At 47.0% G+C, this 23,216-nt stretch overlaps 1 protein-coding gene across 2 annotated transcripts in view; it reads left to right on the forward strand.

The window, feature by feature from the left end:
* fap (fibroblast activation protein, alpha) overlaps positions 1–23,216 on the forward strand; it is a 149,854-nt gene that overhangs the window by 97,111 nt on the left and 29,527 nt on the right. For both annotated transcript variants that reach the window (XM_085986421.1, XM_085986422.1), the window contains 5 exons: positions 10,340–10,438; positions 18,652–18,721; positions 19,627–19,821; positions 20,003–20,057; positions 21,207–21,306. In XM_085986421.1, the coding sequence (XP_085842547.1) occupies positions 10,340–10,438; positions 18,652–18,721; positions 19,627–19,821; positions 20,003–20,057; positions 21,207–21,306 (519 nt within the window). The remainder of the gene's footprint in view (positions 1–10,339; positions 10,439–18,651; positions 18,722–19,626; positions 19,822–20,002; positions 20,058–21,206; positions 21,307–23,216) is intronic.

Raw genomic sequence — 23,216 nt, forward strand, 5'->3', positions numbered from 1 at the left:
GATGTTTTTCAATAACCACACGGATGCTGTAACTTAACAATCAACAGGTATTTACTGGAGTAGGGTAGTCTCAAGACTGGGGTACAGAGGCATGCTCAAGGCTTATATACAGGTGTGGTCACTGCCAGTACTACAGTATACAGGAGCTGTAAAAGTAGTTCTCTGTTAAAGGTACATACATTACAATTCCTCCCCATTTAGATTAGTAGTACCCATAATATTCAAATAACAATTAACACTTTAACATGTACATTAAACAACAATAGTCCATTTATAGATTCAGTCTTTGGGGCGGCTTCCTGATCCTTTCGGGATAGCGCCTTTCCTGAGGTTCTTGTTCTTGGTGCGGAGGCGATTCTGGCCCCTTTTCGTCGGTTATTTCATCCGTTTCCACTGCTACTGTTTCTGAGGTAGATGCTACCGGTATGTCGGGTTCATCCCCAGGGACGCGAGACATGGGGTTGACTCGTTCCTGTGACGCTAAGATCTGATCGACGTGGCATCTCACAATGTTCTCCCCGACATCCACTGTGTACATTAATGGCCCCTGCCTTGTGCATATCGTTCCGGGTTGCCATTTCTCTGTTCGGTAGTCACGGGCCAAGACTGGTTGTCCTATGTTAAAGCTCCTTGTTGGCTTCTCATTGATGTGCTGGAATTGTTTATCTTCAACATTTCTTCGCACATTGGGTCTGAGCAAGTCCAGACGAGATCTCAACCTTCGGTTAAAGAACATCATGGCCGGGGTCTGGTTGGTAACTGCATGTGTCGCGTTTCGGTAGGCTAATAAGAAATTGTTCACCTTATGCTGTAGTGGAATTTCCCCGTCGCACATGGCCTTTATCGCCTTCTTAAAGGTTTGTACGAACCTCTCAGCCAATCTATTGGTGGCTGGATGATACGGGGCGGATGTGTAATGCCTTACCCCATTCCTTCTCATAAATTTTCGAAACTCTTCGGACACAAACTGTGGTCCATTATCAGAGCAAATCTGCTCTGGCAAGCCGTTCCTGGCAAATATGGTCCGTAGGGCTGCAATCGTCTTCTCTGTAGTGGTTGAGGATATTTTTATCACCTCAGGCCATTTTGAATTAGCATCCACTGTTATTAAGAACATTGAGTCCATGAATGGACCAGCGAAATCAATATGCACCCGTTGCCATGGAGAGGAGGGCCACTCCCATGGGTGTAGAGGGGCATGTGGTGGTGCATTTTGGACCTTCTGGCATCCTGACCAGCTCTTGGTTAGGTCTTCGATTTGTTGATCGATTCCCAGCCACCACACATAAGCCCTAGCAAGGCTTTTCATTTTCACTCCCCCCAGATGACCTTCATGAAGCTCATTTAGCACTCTCTCCCTTAACTTGGGTGGAATCACCACTCTGGATCCACACATCACTGTCCCCTGGCATACTGACAGCTGTTCTCTTCTGGATGAGAATGCTGGCAACAGTGAGTCGCCATGTGTTGGCCATCCCCTCACCGTCAAATCATATACCCGAGACAGCGTCGGGTCATTGCGGGTCTCCTTCTCTATATCCGCATTCGTTATTGGCAATCGTTCAATTATTGACGAATAAAATATCTCGATAGGGTCCACTGCTGGTGCTTCCTCCACAGTAGGCAGTGGCAGGCGCGATAGCCCATCAGCGTTTCCATACTGTTTCGTGCCTTTATATTCTATTTCATATTGATTCGCCCCTAGAAACAGGGACCATCTTTGTAACCGTTGTGCAGTCATCACTGGAACGCCCTTCTTAGGATTAAAGATGGAGACAAGTGGTTGGTGGTCAGTCAGCAAGGTGAACTTCTGCCCATGTGATATACCTATCAATTCGTCCAATAAAAAGCGACGAGTTAGGAACGTAACTAAAGGTTTTTATTGACTAAATAACAGAGCCCACCCTCGTGGGTGATCGGGTCCAACAAGGAGGAATACCAGCCAGTCGACTACCTTTATACCTGGGCAGGTAGGTGGAGCCATGGGCGGAGTCGGAGGTGGTCAGCCCAGGTATAACAGCGCGACAAGAGGCGACCTCGTATCGTGATACAACAGTGATAACGGTGATAACAATACAACAGTGATAACTATAGTGTAACGATAAAAGTGGTTTACCACATTCACCCCTTGTTTAGATTTGAGTCCGGCGGGGTGAAGTGTACTACCAGTTCTGGTATGTCAGTCTGTCCGGAGGCCTCGTAAGCCTCTCCGATCGTCGCAGCGGCGGTGCTGCATTATCCGGTGTTAGTGCTGGTGTCTGCGTGGTCGACGAAGGCTCGTGGGGTTCCGGCATGCCGTCTACCTGGGCTGGAATTGGGGGGGTGGTGGGGGGTGGGTAAAGGTGGTGTCTCCGGAGTGCCCGAGGGTGCGAGGTCTCGTAAGGAGACAGTGTCCTCCCGCCCGTCTGGGTAAGCCATGTAGGCGTACTGGGGGTTGGCGTGCAGGAGGTTCACCCTTTCGACCAGGGGGTCTGTTTTATGGGCCCTCACGTGCTTTCGCAGCAAGACGGGCCCCGGAGAGGTCAGCCAGGTTGGTAGAGTGGTTCCCGTAGTCGACTTCCTGGGGAAAACAAACATTCGTTCATGGGGGGTGGCGTTAACGGCAGTGCAAAGTAGTGACCGGATGGAGTGCAGCGCTGTCGGGAGGACTTCCTGCCAGCGGGAGGTTGGGAGGCCCTTAGACTTTAAGGCTAAGAGGACGGCCTTCCATACCGTCGCGTTCTCTCTTTCCACCTGGCCGTTCCCTTGGGGGTTGTAGCTGGTGGTCCTACTTGCTGCAATACCTCTCGCTAGTAGGAACTGACGGAGTTCCTCGCTCATGAAAGAGGAGCCCCGGTCACTATGTATATAGTTTGGGAACCCGAACAAGGCGAAGAGGTCGTTCAGGCATTTAATGACCGTGGTACTGGTCATGTCTGGGCAGGGGAAGGCAAAGGGGAAACGGGAGTACTCATCAACAATGTTGAGGAAGTACACATTACGGTCAGAGGACGGGAGGGGCCCCTTAAAGTCGATGCTCAGGCGCTCGAAGGGGCGGGTGGCCTTGATCAGGCTTGCTCTGTCCGGCCTAAAGAAGTGCGGTTTGCACTCGGCGCAGGTCTGGCAGTTCCTGGTTATGGTCCTGACCTCCTCGATGGAGTAGGGCAGGTTGCGGGCCTTAATGAAGTGGTAAAGTCTGGTGACCCCGGGGTGGCAGAGGTCGTTGTGGAGGGTCTGAAGTCTATCACTTTGCGCGCTGGCGCATGTAATTCGTGACAGAGCATCGGGGGGTTCGTTCAGCTTACCTGGCCGGTACAAGATATCATAATCGTAGGTGGAGAGCTCGATTCTCCACCTCAAGATCTTGTCATTCTTGATTTTGCCCCTCAGCTTGTTATTAAACATAAAAGCGACCGAACGTTGGTCGGTAAGGAGGGTAAATCGTTTGCCTGCCAGGTAGTGCCTCCAGCGTCGTACCGCCTCCACAATCGCCTGGGCCTCCTTCTCGACCGATGAGTGTCGGATCTCAGGGCCCTGTAGGGTCCTTGAGAAGAAGGCCACCGGTCTCCCCTCCTGGTTAAGGGTGGCGGCTAGGGCGAAGTCGGATGCATCGCTCTCGACTTGGAAGGGGATGGACTCATCCACTGCGTGCATAGTGGCCTTGGCAATGTCTCCCTTAATGAGGGAGAAGGCTGCGCACGCTTCCTCCGTAAGGGGGAAGGATGTGGACTTCATGAGGGGTCTGGCTTTGTCCGCATAATTGGGCACCCATTGGGCATAGTAGGCGAAGAGCCCCAGGGTTCTCTTAAGTGCCTTAGGGCAGTGGGGGAGGGGTAGCTCCATGAGGGGGCGCATTCTTTCGGGGTCGGGGCCGATGAGTCCGTTCTCTACTACACAGCCAAGGATGGCAAGGCGCGAGGTGTTAAACACACATTTCTCCTTATTGTAGGTGAGGTTCAGCCGTTGGGCTGTACGGAGGAATTTCTCCAGATTCACGTCGTGGTCCTGCCGGTCGCGGCCGCAGATGGTGACGTTATCTAGGTAGGGGAATGTGGCCTGCAGTCCGTTCTGGTCAACCATCTGGTCCATCTCCCTTTGGAAGACCGAGACCCCGTTGGTGACACCGAAGGGGACCCTAAGGAAGTGGTATAGGCGCCCATTCGCCTCGAAGGCGGTGTACTGGCGGTCCTCGGGGTGGATAGGGAGTTGGTGGTAGGCCGACTTAAGGTCGATGGTCGAGAATACGCGGTATTGTGCAATCTGATTGACCATGTCAGATATGCGGGGAAGGGGGTATGCGTCCAGCTGGGTGTATCTGTTTATGGTCTGGCTGTAGTCGATGACCAGGCGATTTTTATCGCCGGTCTTAACGACCACGACCTGGGCACGCCAGGGGCTGTTGCTCCCCTCGATGATGCCCTCCTTCAGGAGACGCTGCACCTCAGAGCTAATGAAAGCTCTGTCCCCAGCGCTGTACCGCCTGCTCTTGGTAGCGACGGGTTTGCAGTCGGGGGTGAGGTTAGCAAACAGGGAAGGTGGCGGCACCTTGAGGGTGGATAGGCTGCAGGTGTTACGCGGTGGGCGGTTTAACCTTCGCTGGTTGTCGACTGTGAGTGGGGGGAGGGGTCCACCGTATGCTAGGGTTACACTTTGGAGGTGGGATTGGAAGTCCAGCCCTAGTAGGACGGCAGCGCAGAGCTGGGGGAGGACGAGGAGTTTAAAGTTTTTATACTCTGTACCCTTAACCGACAAGGTCACAGCACAGTAGCCGCTAATGTCCGTGGCGTGGGACCTCGATGCCATCGAGATTCGGTTGCGCGTTGGCAGGACAGGGAGGGAGTAGTGGCTCACCGTGTCTGGGTGGATGAAGCTCTCCGTGCTTCCGCTGTCGAACAGGCAGGTCGTGGCGTGGCCGTTTACTTTGATGTCCATCATCGACTTGGACAGGTGGTGTGGGCGGGCTTGATCCAGAGTGACGGAGGCTAGCGTGTAGGTAAGCGAGTCGTTGTCGTCTGCGGGCGAGGCGGTCGTCGGGTCCGGGGGCCCGGTGGCAGTCGGGCGTGGTGGGTAAAATGGCGTCTCCCACGAGGTAGGACAAAATGGCGGAGAAGATGGCTGCCCCCATAACTCACATGAGGCACTATTGGGGTCGGTTGCCTTGATCAAAGATGGCCGCCCCCATGACTCACGTGTGGGGATACTGGCCTTAGTTGCCGTGAAAGAAGATGGCCGCCCCCACCGTTCGCATGAGGCACTGCTGGCCTCTGAAGATCCGCTCCTGCAGGCCTTAGAGAAATGGCCTTTCTTCCTGCAGGTTGTGCAGGTAGAGTTCCTGGCTGGGCAGCGCGACCTCGGGTGCTTCTCCTGGCCGCAAAAGAAGCAGCCGGCGGCCCGATCGCGGGTGCCCGATGTCGGAGCCGGTACCGGGGGTGGCGGGCCCGGTCGGGTCCGGGACGCCGACGCTGAGGTAGGTCCCGGGGGCGGCGCTGCGAAGGGTATTGCGGTAGGGGTCGGGCCCGAGTCCCAGGGTCGCGAGCAGTACCTGGAAAACGCCTCCTGGTCCTGATGGGCCACCTCCAGGGAGAGAGCGAGGGCTTCAGCTTTGTCCAGGTCGAGGTCTTTAGCTTCAAGCAGTCTTTGCCGTGAGTAGTCGGACCGTAGGCCTTTCACAAAGGCATCGCGGATATTATCTTCCGTATTTTCAACAGCCGTCACCGCTTTAAAGTCACAGTTCCTGCCGAGTGCTCTTAGCGCCCGTAAAAATTCAGCTACAGACTCTCCTGGCTGTTGCGGGCGGGATCTTAGGAGGTGCCTGGTGTACATGTAATTTACCGGGCTGCGGTACTGCTGTTTCAGTAGGTTGATAGCGGCCTCGTACGTAGTCGTGTCCTGTATGAGTGCGTATACTCTCGGGCTCGCTTGGGCGTTCAGAAGTCTTAGTTTGGATCTCTGCGGGGCGCCGGATTCTTCCAGGTAGGATTCGAAGCAGTCCAGCCAGTGTTTGAAGTTGAGGGCTGCGTTTGCTGCCTGTGGGTTTAGATCCAGGTACGGTGGTTTGAGGGCTTGCAGCCAAGCCGGCTGGTGTGGCTGTGCTTCTGGGAGGGCTTCTGGCTGGCCTGTAGTAGACATCTTTAAAATTTAGTCAATAAAATTGATATACCTATCAATTCGTCCAATAAAAAGCGACGAGTTAGGAACGTAACTAAAGGTTTTTATTGACTAAATAACAGAGCCCACCCTCGTGGGTGATCGGGTCCAACAAGGAGGAATACCAGCCAGTCGACTACCTTTATACCTGGGCAGGTAGGTGGAGCCATGGGCGGAGTCGGAGGTGGTCAGCCCAGGTATAACAGCGCGACAAGAGGCGACCTCGTATCGTGATACAACAGTGATAACGGTGATAACAATACAACAGTGATAACTATAGTGTAACGATAAAAGTGGTTTACCACACCATGCAGATAGTGGTTGAATTTTTTTACTCCCCATACTAGGCTGAGGGCCTCCCTGTCAATCTGGGCGTAGTTGCACTCGGCTGAGGTTAGTGACCGAGACGCAAAGGCTACTGGCCTCTCCAACCCGTCTGGGAATTTGTGCGACAGCACCGCTCCAATACCATAGGGTGATGCATCACATGCCAAACGAATTGGTAGTGCTGGGTTGAAATGGGCCAACACCTCTTTTGATGTGATCAATTCTTTACACTTCTGGAAAGCTCATCTACGTTCATCATTCCACTTCCATGGTACCCCTGTTTGCAGTAGGGTGTTCAGTGGGTGTAATACCGTGGACAAATTTGGTAAGAACTTATGGTAGTAGTTTACCAGCCCGAGGAACGACCTCAGTTGTGACACATTTTCCGGTGCTGGAGCCTTGACTACTGCCTCAATCTTTTCAGGGGACTTATGTAACCCCTCTTCATCGATGACGTGGCCACAATACGAGATCTGCTTCTGGAAAAACTCGCACTTGTGGCAATTAGCTCGTAGCCCATATTCCTTTAATCTGGTGAGCACCTTTTCCAAGTTGGCGAGGTGATCACTGTCATTTTCGCCCGTGACCAGGATGTCGTCCAAATAACACTGGGTCCCTGCAATCCCTTGCAGGACTTGATCCATTGCCCTTTGCCAAATAGCCGGAGCCCATGCTACCCCGAACACCAGCCAGTTGTATTGATAGAGACCTTTATGAGTATTTATTGTAAGGTATTGTTTCGAGGCTTCTTCTACCTCCATTTGCAAGTACGCCTGGGCTAGATCAATTTTGGTGAAGCGTTTACCTCCAGATAGCGAGGCGAAAATATCCTCAATTCGTGGAAGCGGATATTGTACCGTGTGAAGGACTGGGTTCACTGTCACCTTAAAATCCCCACAGATGCGGACCTTCTTTGGTTCCCCAGGCGTATTACTCAACGACCTCTTCATTACAGGAACGATGGGTGTAGCCCACTCGCTCCAGTCCACTTTGGACAATACTCCTGAACGTTCCAACCCTTCCAGCTCTGCTTCGACGGCTGGTCTGATCGCATAAGGCACTGGTCTGACCTTAAGAAACTTTGGGCTTGCATTTTCCTCTATTTTAATCGTTGCTGTTTTGCCTTTTAGTGTTCCGAGTCCCTCCTAGAACACTTCTTTTGCGTCAGTTAGCATTTTTGACAGTCGTCCAGGTGTGACGTCGTCATCCTTTTTGGCCTCAACCTTCAGTGCCTGTATGGAATGCCAATCTAATTGTATCTTCCGGATCCATTCACGTCCTAGTAGTGGTGGTCCTCCATCTGGCAATACATATATGTCCATTTTAGGTATTTCCTGGCCTTTATATATCACTTTCACCCTTATTTTTCCTTTGGTGTAGACTTTTTGCCCCGTGTACATCTTCAAGACAATCTCTGTAGCTTTCAAGGGTATATGTGAAAATAGCCACTTGTAGTCCCTTTGGTTTATGACTGTTAGGGCTGATCCTGTGTCCAATTCCATTTTCACTTGGACTCCATCTATCTTGAGTGTAACCCAGATAGTCTGGTGATCCTCCATTTTGGTTACCTTATGTAGTTTCAGACAACCCAGCTCCTTGCTTCTGGAGTGTGTGTCACTTTTCTGTTCGTCTGAACTACTGTCCATCACCTTGTGTACCTTTTTGTACTTCTCCTGTGGAGATTTCTTACTGTTGGTTTTCTTCCCAGACCTGCAGACTCTTGCTGTGTGTCCTGCTTTTCCACACTGTCTGCACACTTGGTCCTTGAACCAACAATCCTTCTGGTCGTGTGTTGTTCTGCCGCAGCGATAACACTTCCCTGTTCCATAGGACATTTCATTGGTGCCATATTCTTGCGGTCTCCATTGTATCTCTGCAGCGCCCCTTGCGGCTGCTTCGTGTGATACTGCCATACTGAAAGCCTTGTCCAGCATAAGAGCCTTTTCTGATAGAAGCCGTTTCTGGGTTCCTTCACTTTGCAGCCCACACACAAACTTGTCCCTTAATGTATCTGCTAGTCCCGCTCCAAACTGGCAGCGTTTCGATAGCTTGCGCAGTTCCGTTAGGTACTCAGCATTGCTTTCGTCTTTGTGTTGGTTCCTTTTATGGAACTTAAATCGTTCTGCTATCAGCAGCAGTGTGGAGTTTAAGTGGTCCTGTAGGATTTCTACTATGCTTTCGAAATTCTTGTTCACAGGCTTCTCTGGGGTTATTAGGTTTCGCAGTAACCCATAAGTTTTTGCACCCATGGAATTTAACAAAACCAGTGCTTTCCTAGCATCTGGCACTTCATTCACCCTGCAGTACACCTCAATACGTTCCACATATGTCACCCAATCTTCGACTTCATTGTCGAACGTAGAGATACTGCCACTCTTCGGCATCCCTGGGTGTGATTTAACTGTCAAAAATGGCATCTCCCGCGCTTCCCCTTCTTCTCTGCTGGCACAAAATGGTGTCTCCCGCGCTTTCCTTCCTTCCCGCGCTCGCCCTTCTTCTCCGCTGCGGCTTCTAAAAATGGCGTCTCCCGCGCTCTTCCTTCTTCTCTGCGGCTCAATGGCGTTTCCTGCGGACACTGTTCAGCCCTTGAGCCCTGGCTGTGCTCTGCGCGGTTTTTTTTTTCTGTGCGCCTTTCCCGTTTCTGCCGCTCGGTCCTGAGCCCGGCTGTTGCTTTACCCTCTCTCCGTTTTGTTTTTCCTCGACGCTGCTCGGTTTTCAACCCCTGGCTGCGTCCTGTGCACTTCACCCTCTATCTTACCCCGTCGATGCTGCTCGGCTTTTTCTCCGCCGTCGGTCGGCTCCAGCCGCCGCTGTCCGGGAAGGGTCTGCGCTGTACCTGTCGTCAGTCTGTTGCTGATCGTCGTGGCTGGGGAACCAAGCCCGGCTCTCCACAGCTTCCCCTGCGATGTTCACTCTCTGCCGGACGACTGGGCGGTTGCTCGTGGTCGACGCCTGTGCTTCTGGCCTCGACTTTCTTCCACCGCCCTCCCGGAGCGAATCCTCGAAGGGAAATGCAGAGTTGCAGGTTGATTCGAATCGACGCTCGTCGCCACTGTTAGATCCATGATTCTGAGAGTATGATTTTTTTCAATAACCACACGGATGCTGTAACTTAACAATCAACAGGTGTTTACTGGAGTAGGGTAGTCTCAAGACTGGGGTACAGAGGCATGCTCAAGGCTTATATACAGGTGTGGTCACTGCCGGTACTACAGTATACAGGAGCTGTAAAAGTAGTTCTCTCTTAAAGGTACATACACTACAGGTGGTGTATGGAGATACTTGATTCGAGATAAGGGAATATATTTTGAAAAAGGTGTTTCACCAAAATACAAATAGCAAGTGTAGATACCAAGCAAAGTAGCATTTCAGATTACTAAATTAAATCATGTTATTACCACTCAGATTCCCTTATTTTTTTAAAATTGTGACGTTTAAATTTACCATCATTCTCCTGCTGTTGTCCATTTTTACCTGCCACATTATCCCTTCATTATAGTGTTTTCAGCAAAGTTAGGTTTCTGGTAGTCAAGTACTTTGAAAACTTGAACGTGTTAACCAGTGGAAAAGTTCACATTACAGTATCATAAAATAGCCACATTAATGCTCAGAAAGAGGGCACCCTGCTTTTCTCAAGCTATATTATACCTAATCCTGTTCCCATCTTCTGCCATGTGATGTAAAAATATTGCTTTATTTTACAACCACAAAATCTTTTATGTATCATTTTTTGGTAAACTAGATTATTTACTATTATTATAAATAATTATCTCCAAGAACTGTACATGCAGTGTTTTATTTTAGCTGGTAAGTAAACCCTGATTGATGGTAAGGTGAATATCATTTTAGATGTTTGAGGAACTAAAAACATAATTTTGATTTCAAGTGGTAAGAACTCTTGAAAATAACAAAGAATTGGAAGAAGACCTTCAGCGTATTCAGATGCCAACAAAAATTCTCAAGCCTTTAGAACTAGATGGCACAAGTAAGTTAAACAAATTTAATTATTGTGCAGAAAAGGCTGATGGCCTAGAAATTGGGTTGGTAGCGCCGGCGCTGAGCGCTTAAAGAGACCTAGAATTGGGGCGAAGCCCTATGTTGGGGCGAACGCTATGAGGATAGCGCTGACTCAGAAATTGACTATACATTTAGTGCCTGCGCTAAGTGTTTGTGCGGCCTGCGAGCGCAAGCAGCTCATGACGTCATTTCAGTGTGCAACGCCTTTTAGGAGCGCCTGAGCGCATATTGGGTGGTGCCCGGAGCCTTAGCGCCCAGCACTATTAGTGACAGTTCAAGGGAGGACTAACAGGCCCTTCTCGGAGTAGGGCGGCGCTATTTAAAGGGGACAGCTCTAGTGCAGAATCTTCTGCCACTTGGCCTGCTCATTGCGATCGCTGCTAGAGAGAGTTGGCGAGCTAATGTGGAGCGGAGTTCTGGGATTTGAGCTTTACAGTACTTGGGACCTTCAACCCTCTCCGAAGCACTTGCAGCACTACACCTAAAAGCCTTTTGACCAACTGGCATCGGAATGGGAGCTTGTTTGGAGGGCGACGGCCTCATCGCCCAACACTGTGAAGGGGCAGAGAGATGGCGGGAGAGAGGGCCGGGATTGGCCAGAAGGAGGAGGGGCAATGGAGGTCGGCCAATCTGACGGGATGCTGCGAGGGTCTTTAGGCAGCAGGTGACAAGCCTTGACATGTCGGAGGAGCAGTGTTTGCGAAGGCTACGAATCTGGAGGGACATTGTTACTGATCTGTGCCACCTGCTTGGTCAGGATCTGCAGCCGCGTGAATGCTGCAGAACCTCTCTGTCCGTGATGGCTACACTGACTGAAGGCCTCCATTTTTATGCCAACGGATCCTTTCAGTCAGCCATTGGGGACAATGCGACTGTCGCTCAGGCTGCAGTCCGCTGTTGCATCCGGCAAGTGACAGATGCCCTTTATAGGCGAACGCGTCCATTCATTACCTTCCCTCGGACCCTGCACAAGCAGGCGGAGGAGGAGGAGTATGAGGAGGAGGAGGAGGAAGATGGAAGGGCTGCTGAAAGTGGAAGGTCCATACGTCAGAGGCTCCTCTGGACTCGTCTCGACACCCCTGTGGCGGAATGATGAGAGTCTTACCTCATGCGCACTTTGGATGTTTGAGGGCCTCTGCATGCCAGCATCATTGAAAGTAGTCACAGCACCAAGCAACATTTAAACTTCTGTTTATTGACACAAAAGTCTTTCATTACAGCTAAACAATGTAAAGTGAGCAGAAACCATAACTTCCAACATAAATGTGACGTGTTCAGCAAAGCAGCAAAACTCAACAAAAATCTGCACCAGGTGAGGGTGTCCTTGAATTTGGACAAACAAACGTCTCAGCACATCCCTCTACAACTGGCCCCTTGAGGGAGAACGACTTCTCGTTCGCGCCCGACCCCTTCCCTCCCTGCTGCTCCTACGTAATTGCACCCCAGTGGCGGCCTCAAGGCTGGGGGACGCTTGCCGACTGTCTGGAAGCGCAGAAGCCCCTGAGGTACGGCCTGGCCGACCTCTGGGCTTGGAGGGTGCGGACGCAGGATGCTTGCTTTGAGCATGGCTGGAAGCAGTGTGGGCTGCAGGTGGTGGCAGCTGCAATGCAGGCGTCCCAGCGCTGGCATGTGCAATGGTCTCCTGACGAGAGAGGACACCTGCACCATGGTCGGACGACACACTGGGTATCTGAGGGGAGCGGCTCGGCTCATCCGCCACAATCGCAAGCTCCAAGTGAGACATCGCGTTGCGTCAATCTGGCTGTGGAGGAGCCCAGCAAGTGAATGCGTGGCAACAGTGAGGACCTGTGTGCCAGGTGCCAGTGCTTCGGAGAAGGCCTGGACAGTTCTTCCCATGGCTTCGGACAAGGCAGGAGCCGACCGCTCCACTGCCTCGGACAAGCCCTGCACAGACCTTTCCAGGGATTGTCCGAAGCACTGAACAGTCCATTCCATTGCCGACTCAAAGCTGTGGACAGTCCTCTCCATTGTTGGGCCGAAGCCCTGGATAGTCCTGTCCATTGTGGCCCCGAAGCCCTGGATAGACCTGTCCATTGTTTCCCCGAACACCTGGAGAGTCCTCTCCATTGTTGTGCCAAAGCCCTGCAGAGTCCTCTCCATTGTTGCCCCGAAGTCCAACATACTCCTAGCCAATGAATCTATTGACTCAGGCATCTTCTCCTCTGCAGCCATCAGCTCTGTGTGTCTGACCCGGGCCTGTTTGCTCATCTCTGCCAGGCGACGGACCTCATCTGCACTCTGTGCAGCAGTCATGATGACCTGCCTTGCCCTGTGGGGAGACGGTGGCCGAACTTGCCTATCCCCCCTGCGTTGCTCCATGCCGCTTGGTCCGGCAACTGGTTCATCCTCAGAGCCACCCCCCTCCCCTCCAGGGGACTACTATCCCCAGTCTGCAGATGTCTCAGCTCCCCGGATTCTGCAACGGCTGGTCCGGATTCCTCCTGGTCCCCGCCTCCGGTGGCACTGGCACTGGCAGCTTCAGCGCATTGAGCCCGAGTTGGTGCTGCTTCATCTGAAAGTGGGAGGTGGAAGAGTGGCTTTAGCAAAAGGACAGGTTTGCTGAAAGGCATGCCAGATTGCGGCATGGCTGCACACTGAGGATGCATGCTGGCGGGGGGACCAAGTGGAAGGCAACAGGTGGAAAAGGTGAGAGTCTTACCCTCGCTGTCGGTAATGGGGTCGGCAGATGCAGTGGTCACTGGACCAGACAGACGTCCTCCAAGTATCTGGTGCACTCTCTCCTCCAGATCCGTGAGAGTGACCACTTGTGCAGGTCCGCCACCGGTTCGACGCTGTTCTTTTCTAATCTGCGCCATCTTGGACTGCAGGGGAAAGAAGGGGAGGTTCTGTTACATGAGGCCTTGAGACATCATCGCATGCCCCCCATTGTGCAAGAGCCCTTACATGAGGCCTTGAGACATCATCGCATGCCCCCCATTGTGCAAGAGCCCTTACATGAGGCCTTGAGACATCATCGCATGCCCCCCATTGTGCAAGAGCCCTTACATGAGGCCTTGAGACATCATCGCATGCCCCCCATTGTGCAAGAGCCCTTACATGAGGCCTTGAGACATCTGTTCATGTGTTTGCCCAGAAAGGGCCATGGGTGCATACTGACAGATGGCCAGTGACGCATCATTGCAGCAGGGTGCCCGAAGTCAGCTGCAGATGGAGGGAAGCACAAGTTTGGTAAACCATCACTCACCCTAACGATCCGTGTGAGGTCGTTGAATTTCTTCCTGCACTGAACAGGGGTCCTGGTCGCCATGCTGCTGGAGTTGACCCTCACAGCAACCTCCCTCCAAGATCGTCGATAAGCCTTCTGATTTGGCCTCTTGCCATTATCCGGGTACAGGACCTGTCGACGGTGTTCAACTGCAGCCACCAAGTGGTCCAGAGCCTCAGTGCTGAAGCGCTCTGCTCTCTGCCTAACCTTCTCCATAATGAACAACTTTGTACCGCCAGACAAGGGCGAGCGCCGAATCTGAGGCCTACAGGGCGTTGGGTGTTGAAGCTCAGTCTGACTGACCCACCCCTTTAAGAGCCGACTGGCGCCTGCAGGTCTTGTGCTTTGCCGTAATTGAGTTCACCTGCGCTGCGCCCGTCCGCGTCGAAATTGAGTAGCGCCTGACCTTTTGCGCCTTAAGAGCACCGTGCAACGGCTGATTTAGCGCCTCAATCCCCTTTGGGGGCGATGCAACCCAATATCGCGCCAGGCGCGGATAGCTCTCGTCTGGCTATAAACTTAGCGCATCGCCAGTTCTAACGCCTCAAGCGGGGCTATACCCAATTTCTAGGCCTGATGTATTTTTAACTCCTGAATGTTACCAATGTAATGCTTTACTAAATAAAACACAGTCATCCTGATGGGAATAGTTTTCACTGCCAGTGTGAGCAGAGGATACAACTAAGCCAATCAATGTGGTAATCTTAACCAATAGACTGCAAGCAAGGTTTAATAGTTAAGATTATCCAACTAACAAATTTGGTAACTTTTCAGCTCATGGTCTGAGATGCTGAAAATCCCCCCACTAATGTTTTTTGTTGTGATCTGGAATGCACTGTCTGCAAGGGTGGTGTAAGCAGATTCAATATTAACTTCCAAAAGAAAACTGGATAAATAATTGAAGGGAAAAAATTACAGGGCTATAGGGAAAGAGCAGAGGAGTGGGACTAATTGGATAGCTCTACCAAAGAGCCGACATAGGCACAATGGGCCGAATGGTCTCCTGTGCTTTATTATTCTATGATTCTATGATAAGATAGATACAGAGAAACTATTTCCTCTGGTGGGAAATCCAGAACAAAAGGGCTTAAAATGAGAGCTAAGCCATTTAGGAGTGAAATCAGGAAGCACAATTTCATACAAAGGGTAGTAGAAATGTGGAACTTGCTCCCCAGAAGGCTATTGAGGCTAGGTCAATTGAAATTTTCAAGACTGAGATTGATAGATTTTTGTTCGGTAAGAATATCAATGGATATGGAACAAAGGTGGGAAAGTGGAGTCGAGGTCCTTATCAGCTATGATATCAGTGAACTTTTGAGTTTTGCTTCTATACCTGCCCAGTACACTGTTACATTTGTATTTAACAGTTCCAAGATCTCACCATAGCTGTAAATGTTGGAAAACTTGAAGCTGAACTTAGAGGAATTGCACTGGAATTGCTCCAAGAGTTAACAGCTGTGAGAGAGGTGCTTCCTGTGTATGTTATAGATTAGAAGGCATCATTAAATAATGAATTATGTTTAGTAACAGGCTGGATGGACCAATAGGTCTTTTCCTGTCCATCATTTTTCAAATGTTCGTAAATTCATTTTCGCACATATGGAATCTGCTGATTCCCTATTTAAACTGCAGCTGGGAAATTAGGTTGGTTTTGAATTTATAGCTGTTTCATATTAAAATGTACCAGCAAAAAGTAGATGTAAGCTCTGACAATTGTTTGAAGCACTCTCAATTACTAGCCTATTTATCACGTTAGGTTCATACTCTCAACATCATAAAGCTTAAGTTGGTTTTAAAGTACATTATGGAGCAAAGTAAAAGGACTTTTCTCTGCAACTAGCTATCTAAAATCTGACCTGAGAGTCTGGACATTTGAGGGCTGATTCCTGCCCCGTGCTCTTGGTGGAGAGCAGTGCTCACAAGAAGCATATTGGCATAAATTGTGTCTCCAATGAGAAACTAGAAATGTCACACAGTGATGGTTTTATGTAAACAAGCTCCAGGTGTAACACTAAACTCAGCATTTAATGCCTCCTGTATCTCTGCAAGCAAAAAGGAAGGAAGAACCTTCCTGTTGTCCATGGTTCATACTGTGCACCTCCTTAGTAGATTAGAATGTTAATTTCTTTACAATATATTTCTTATATACCCATATTTACTGTACACGTATCACAGACATATTAGCACAGAATATGCTGCCAAAGTAACGGTGAGTTTAATGCACACATTATTAATGTGTAAATCATCCAGCAACTTCTGGTGAGGAAGAGATACCATGTGAGTTGCAAATTGCAACAAGTTGCTGGACACTTTGCGCCACTCCGCTCTTAGCCTCGCAAAAGGTTTCAAGACATTGCTGCATTTGTACATTAATTCCCAATTAAACTCGCTGCAGAATGTTAGAGCTGCTACTTAACAGAGCGGGTAGCTTTATAATCACTCAACCTTTGGTGGTGTGCCTTCTGTTGCCTAGGCCCTAAGCTCTGGAATTCCCTGCCTAAACCTGTCTGCCTCGCTACCTCTCTTTCCTCCTTTAAGATGCTCCTTAAAACCTACCTCTTTGACCAAGCTTTTGGTCACCTGCCCTAATTTATCCTTATGTGGATTCATGTCACATTTTTTGTCTTATAATACTCCTGTGCAGCACCTTGGGACGTTTTACTACATTAAAGGCGCTATATAAATACAAGTTGTTGTTGTTAACAGAGCGGGTAACTTTTTAATTATGAGATTTATGTTCCTGCAATGCCACTCAACCTCTGTAGCCCAGAAAGTGAACAATTGAAACTGTGGAGTCTCATTCCTACAGGTAGTAACAAATAATGCATTTGCCAACAGCACTCATTTGCATTTCCATTTTCAACACTCAGATAACCTAGATTAAGTTGGGAAGATGGGCAGTCAGATAGATCTGGACTCAGTCAGGAAGCAAACCATTTGGGTGGCCCAGGAGCAGGACAGGACTCAGTTGGGGACACTCACTTTAGGTTATTAATTTGTTTAAACAGGCTATTTAACACATTCAGATGTTATTGAGTGTCATAAGAAAATAATTTTATAGTGCTATCTTATTAATTCAAGCCAGCTATTTTTAGTATGGTATTTAATAAGTATGCTTCTCTATAATAGCTTTAAATTCTGTTTAGGAGGCATACCTATCATAACTGTTGGACAATAGAATATCAGCTTCTCTGCCAACACTGTTTATCTTGTTCTTAAATATCAATCCATCTGTTAAGATGGACTTACAATTTATCCACTTTACAATCCACAAATCCAGTAGACAGCACTGAGAAATACATAGACGTGATGTGAGAAAATGTCAGCTTTTTACTTTTATATGCTTTAACCATTTGCATTTGATGACAATGAGAGACAACACATGTCTAAAGATTTACATATATTACATAGGGATTACATAGAATTTACAGTACAGCACAGAAACAGGCCATTTGGCCCAACAGGTCTATGCCAGTCTTTATGCTCCACATGAACCTCTTCCGACCTTACTTCATCTCACCTTATCAGCATATCCTTCTATTCCTTTCTCCCTAGCTTCCCCTTAAATGCATCTATGATATTCGTCTCAACCAGTCCATGTGGTAGCAAGTTCTACATTCTCACCACTCAAATAAAAAAGTTTCTCTGGTATTCCTTATTGGATTTCTTAGTGACTATCTTATATTTATGATCCCTAGTTTTGGACTCACTCCACATCTACCCTATTGAGCCCCTTCATAATTTTAAATACCTCTATCCTCAGTCTTCTCTTTTCTAGATAAGAGTCCCAGCCTGTTCAGTCTTTCCTGATGATTGCACCCTCTCAAATCTCAAATCGTCCTTCTAAATCTTTTTTGCACTTTTTCCAGTGCTTCTATATCCATTTTGTAATATGGATACCACAACTGTGCACAGTACTTGTGTGGTCTAACCAAAGTTTTATACAAATTTAACCTAACTTCTCTGCTTTTGAATTCTATTCCTCTAAAAATGAACCCCAGTGCTTAGTTTTCATTTTTTTATGGCTTTGTTAACCTGCGTTGCTACGTTTAATGATTTGTGAATCTGTACCCCTCGATCCCTTTGCACTTATACCCCATTTAGACTCTAAATGTAATTCTATGCAATATAGGGATGATTCTGTGATCTGATGCAGCCAGTGACGCTTTAAGGAAAGTCCATGTGATTTGAGAGAGAAGTTTTCTTTTCCATAGTAGACAGGCGATATTTCAAACTTGATGGCTTCTCATTTAGAGCCAACCCAATGTTCTATCCACACCAGCTGCCTATTTACCGATATCTTCTTGTATTTTTCCTCCTAATTCGAGTTTCTCCTTTAAACTGAGGCACCGTCTGTGTAGTATATTATATCCTCCATCAGCACTGAGGAGTTTTACATCACCCACCAAGTTTCCTTGAGCTCTTTAAGTGAACAATTACTCACATTAGTATCCAGCACAGAAGCTTCACTTTAACAACTAAATATTAGGGGGTTGTAAAATGCTACATACTTTTTACTTTATTCATTTGAAGCTACTATTATTAGGATTCTTTCTCAATATCACAGTACACTTCCAAAAGTAAATCTAATCCAAGGATAAAATGTAACAAACAGTGAAAGTGGCAAAATGGTATTTGTTCTTGATTTACCAATAAAGAAAGCTTGATAGGAAACTATAGCACACACTTCTGAAAATTTCTATTTGAAAATTGGTTAATGTTTAATATGTAGGTTGAGCGCACTGATAAGCACTACAAGTAAATGGCCTATATGTACCAACGGGGAAGTGGCTTATTCATTATCAATATTTGCTTAAAGTCAGATAAGTAAAAAATAAAAAGTGGAAATATTTTATCTTAGTCATATTCCAATACAAATTGTGTTCTGTGTTAATGACAATTGTGTTGTGGTACTAATTTAAATATTTTTTCAGAATATTGGTATCAGATGATACTTCCACCGCATTTTGATAAATCAAAAAAGTATCCTCTGCTCATCGATGTGTAAGTAAAATTCCAAAGTCTACTTATCCCTAAAAAAAAATGAACCTGATGATAGCAATGACATCTGGTATGGCATATTCCTCCATTCCCACTTTTCTTAATGTCTTATTTCAACTGTCAAAATAATTTTATCTGCAGAATGTGGCACTGAAAGTCTAGATTTGTAGTATGTAGGAGCTGAGGGATTCCTTGTAGCAGTAACTGAAGTACATCCTCATATTGCTTCTGACTTAATTACACAACACACAATGAGTTCTGACTCTACGCCTTCATTTTAACTCCCTGCCCCTCCCCGCCTGGCAGAAATCAGTTGGAGTTGAGGCAGGGGTCCGTTAAAATGGAGATGGGGACTTACCCACTGCTTTACTGCCCGTTCTGGCTGACAGAAATTTTAAATGAGGAGCACGAGTGCTCTATCGAGTCCCACAAGGAAGCCTTGAGCCTCTCCTGCCCCATTGATTTCTTGGCTGTTTTAGTCAGCAAGTGCTAATGAAGCCCGGCCGTTAAAACCGCTTGCACTTTGGGACATTTTCAGCATTATTTGCAATACAAATGCAAATTGTTGTTGTAATTGGGAATGTAGTGAAGCTCAAACTTCATCGTGTGTCCTGCAGCAAGTATCAATTTACTGAATTCATGGGGTACTGTTACACAAAACTTGTCAATTTAAAGGCTTTGAAACCTTGAAAAAAAAACTGAAAAATCGGAGTCAACAATCAAGTCCCCTTGATTTTCATGTAAGGCTAATAATAAAACCAAGGAAAATTTTTCTATTCATAAACTCAGACTTATTGCTTTAAATAAATTTGATGGTGGCCAAAATATTTAGGTATGTAGAAATAATTGAAGACTGCAGGTTATTTTCAGAAGATTCAATCATTTTGTTGCTGTGAAATTTCTTTCAGGTATGGAGGGCCATGCAGTCAGAAAGCCGATGCCCGCTTCTCAATTGGCTGGGCAACTTACCTTGCCAGCACAGAGGGGATTATTGTTGCCAGTTTTGATGGAAGGGGAAGCGGTTATCAAGGTGACAAAATAATGCATGCAATATATCGAAGACTGGGCACTTATGAAGTGGAGGATCAAATCAGAGCAACAAGGTGCATAATCACTCAGAATTAAGAATAACATATTGGGCACAACTTTTGTTTTTATTACCGTAAATTGCTACAAGCATTCCACATATATAAAATATTTAAAATATTGACTTTAAAGAAAATATTGTAATATGCATCGAACAATTTATTAGCTTACCACGCTTGATATTTTGCTTCTTTGTAGAAAATTCATAGAAATGGGATTCATTGATGAGACAAAAATAGCAATCTGGGGCTGGGTAAGTTCTCAAATTATTAGTGGCAAAACTATAAGTTTCTTATTGGTGTTTTGTATACTAGGATTCGTTTTGTATTACCTGACTGAAAAAAAATCATAACACGCATCCTTGCAACAATATGAATTCAGCAGGACACTTGGTTAGTTAAAATGGATGTACCAAACAAAAAAGGCATTTTGTTACTCTCCCTTTCATTTTCTGAGCCTAGAAAATGAGTAACAGCAGGCTATTCAATTATAGGGGGCAACATATCCATGTCCAATCCTGTCCTCCCTTAACCTTCCCATGTGCAAAGACAATTCTGTGAGGGTCACTGGACGGTGATCAAAAATGGGAACCCAGGCTGGTTTTTTTCCGCTGGAGACCACCTACCACTTTAGTACACCTACCATTTCTCAGCAAAATCAGTTAATTTAGCACAGAAAAGTGATCAAACCTGTGACTATCCTGAACTGTATAATCCCCATACCACACTGAGTATTGCCATTAGTCGCGGAGCCATTGACACTAGCTGGGTGAAATAACCTTTTTTTCAATTTTATTACAGGCCAAAAAAGTTGGCCTTTATTAAATTAGATAGATTGGAGCTTAGCCGTGGTACTGTACATGCTTGCTTTTCTATTTATTTTATCGTTAGTTCTGGTTGTGAGGAAAATACTTTAATATAGGATAAAGCATTTCATAGAATCATAGAATAGTACAACACAGAAGGAGGCCATTCGGCCCATTGAGTCTGCACTGGCTCTTTCGAAGAGCAATCTAGTTAGTCCCACTCTCCTGCTCTTTCTCAATATCCCTGCAATTTTTTCTCCTTCAAGTATTTATCCAATTCCCTTTTGAAGGCTACTATTGAATCTGTATCCACCACCCTATCGGACAATGCATTCTAAATCCTAACCAAAAGCAAAATACTGCGGATGCTGGAAATCTGAAATAAAAACAAAGAACACTGGAAATACTCAGCAGGTTAAACAGCATCTGTGGAGAGAGAAAGAGAGTTAACATTTCAGGTCAAAGTATATTGTTTGAGAGTTTTGATTATTTCATCTGTCTTTGATTATAAATCTAAGCATTCACTCATTTTATTTACTCACAATCAATTAATGTATGGTAATTCAAATGTAACTAACTGCTTTCAATCATCTTTAGTCTTATGGAGGATATGTCACATCTATGGTACTTGGAGCTGACAGTAAGGTGTTCAAATGTGGAATTGCAGTTGCCCCTGTGTCAAACTGGACATATTATGGTATGTTCTAATAAATGTTCATATGTAAACCATAATAACTTTTATGTAACAAGTAAATATATACAATTTAAGAATGAATGAAAAGATGTGTCCCTGTCTGGTGGAGACATGTCGGATTTTTGGTGGTCTAGTGTGACAGTGTGCACCTGATTTGCTGGTGATATTGATTGGGTGTTAGGTGCCAAAAGAGGAATTTACTTCCAATTTCTTCCAGTGGTATAGCTGAGGGAGGAGATATGGTTGTGTTTTTTGATAACATTTACGCCAACTTACAAACCTAGCAAAAGCTGACACAGCCCTCCAAAATGAGACAACTCAAGAGCAGCCCTGATTATAAACCTATACCATATGAAAACAAGTAATTACATGAGTTTATAATTTAAGCTGTGGGTATAACTAACATTCCTTCATTTGCTTTAAAAGGGGGAAAAAGCTTTACATGAAAGCTTTAAGGGAGAAATATAAATGTTGAAGGCACAAAATTGATGGTACATTTCTAGGAAGGATCCAAAGATATGCTCCCTTGAAAAATTTGAATTTTTACATTAAAATTATGCATTCTATTCATTTTCAACACTTTTATACTTCACACCTGATACATTTTTAATCTAAACAAGGAAAATCAGTGACATTTAAATTTTCAACAGACTATCACTTCCCAAAAGTTACCTTAATGTAACTGTCCCACTTCAAAATCCCTCCAACCCTGCCCCAGTTCACAGAGGCACTCTATTCCCTCTGAACCTAGTTCACAGAGATACGCTACCCCTTCCAATCTACCCACCCTTTCATAAAGACACTCACTCCTCTTCCACACCTCCCATATCATACTGGCACTCCTTTTCCATTTGCAATTTGACCTGGTCCTCCTCTTGTCTCCACTTAATTCAACCTTGCACTGGTCTTCCACTCTCATTCAAGCTGACAGGCTTCTCCCTCTCCCCAGTTCAATCTCCCCCTCCAACCCCTATTAGAATCATAATAATCTACCACCCACCATAAACTGGCATAACTCTCCCCCCCTCCCCCCCCCCCCCACCTGCCCCTCAGCCCCAGTTCAAACTGACATTATTTCTTCCTCCATCCCCCTCAATTGAACCTGGTACTCTTCTCCCTCCCTTAGCTCATGCGGCATTTAATGCCCCCTTCAATTCCAGTTGCCACTCTATCTCTGTTCATGCTGGTCTTCTTCCACCCACCCCACCACTCTTTCTCCAGCCCATGCTGAAATTCCCCCTCCCCACTCTGTCACTCTGCTTCCTCCCTCATCACAAATCACTGATCCCAACTACCCTCGCTCATTCATTGTCATCCACTCCCATTTCCCTCTCCCCTTCAAAATTATTCTTTCTTCTCCTTTCCTTTCCCCTGCCCTCTTCCTTCTTACCTCAGTGCTGCTATTACCCAAGTCTTGGTGTTAATGGATGTGACTCCTGTCGCTCGATGCAGTTAAGGGGAAGCTAGATAAGCACATGAGAAGAAAGGAATAGAAAGATGTGCTGATAGGGCTAGATGAAGAGGGTTGGGAGGAGGCTTGTGTGGAGCATAAACGCCGGCATAGACCAGTTGGCCCGAATGGCCAGTTTCTCTGATGTAGACTGTAAGTTACACTGCATACTGCAGGGGGAAATTCCTGTTCTCATGAGAATATCTGCTACAGTATTCAGTAAACACACTCACTTCCATTAGCAGTGGGACTCGTGTCATGGTGGCTTTGACAAGGGAGGGGCCTCATCCATGCTGAATCTTGTCAGCAAATGCTAATGTGCAGATCAGGGCCATGATTTCCCCTACCTCGGTGGGTCCTGCTCTGTAGAATGATTTTACGTTGATAGGGCTTGTTAAGCCTGCCCAGCGCATTTGCCAGCCAATTGAAGGAAGCGGGTCTGACGACGTCACTTGACGCATCA

The sequence above is a fragment of the Somniosus microcephalus genome, chromosome 4 (genome assembly GCF_052327205.1).
Source record: "Somniosus microcephalus isolate GS21.2 chromosome 4, FLI_Smic_1.0, whole genome shotgun sequence".
NCBI lineage: Eukaryota > Metazoa > Chordata > Chondrichthyes > Squaliformes > Somniosidae > Somniosus > Somniosus microcephalus.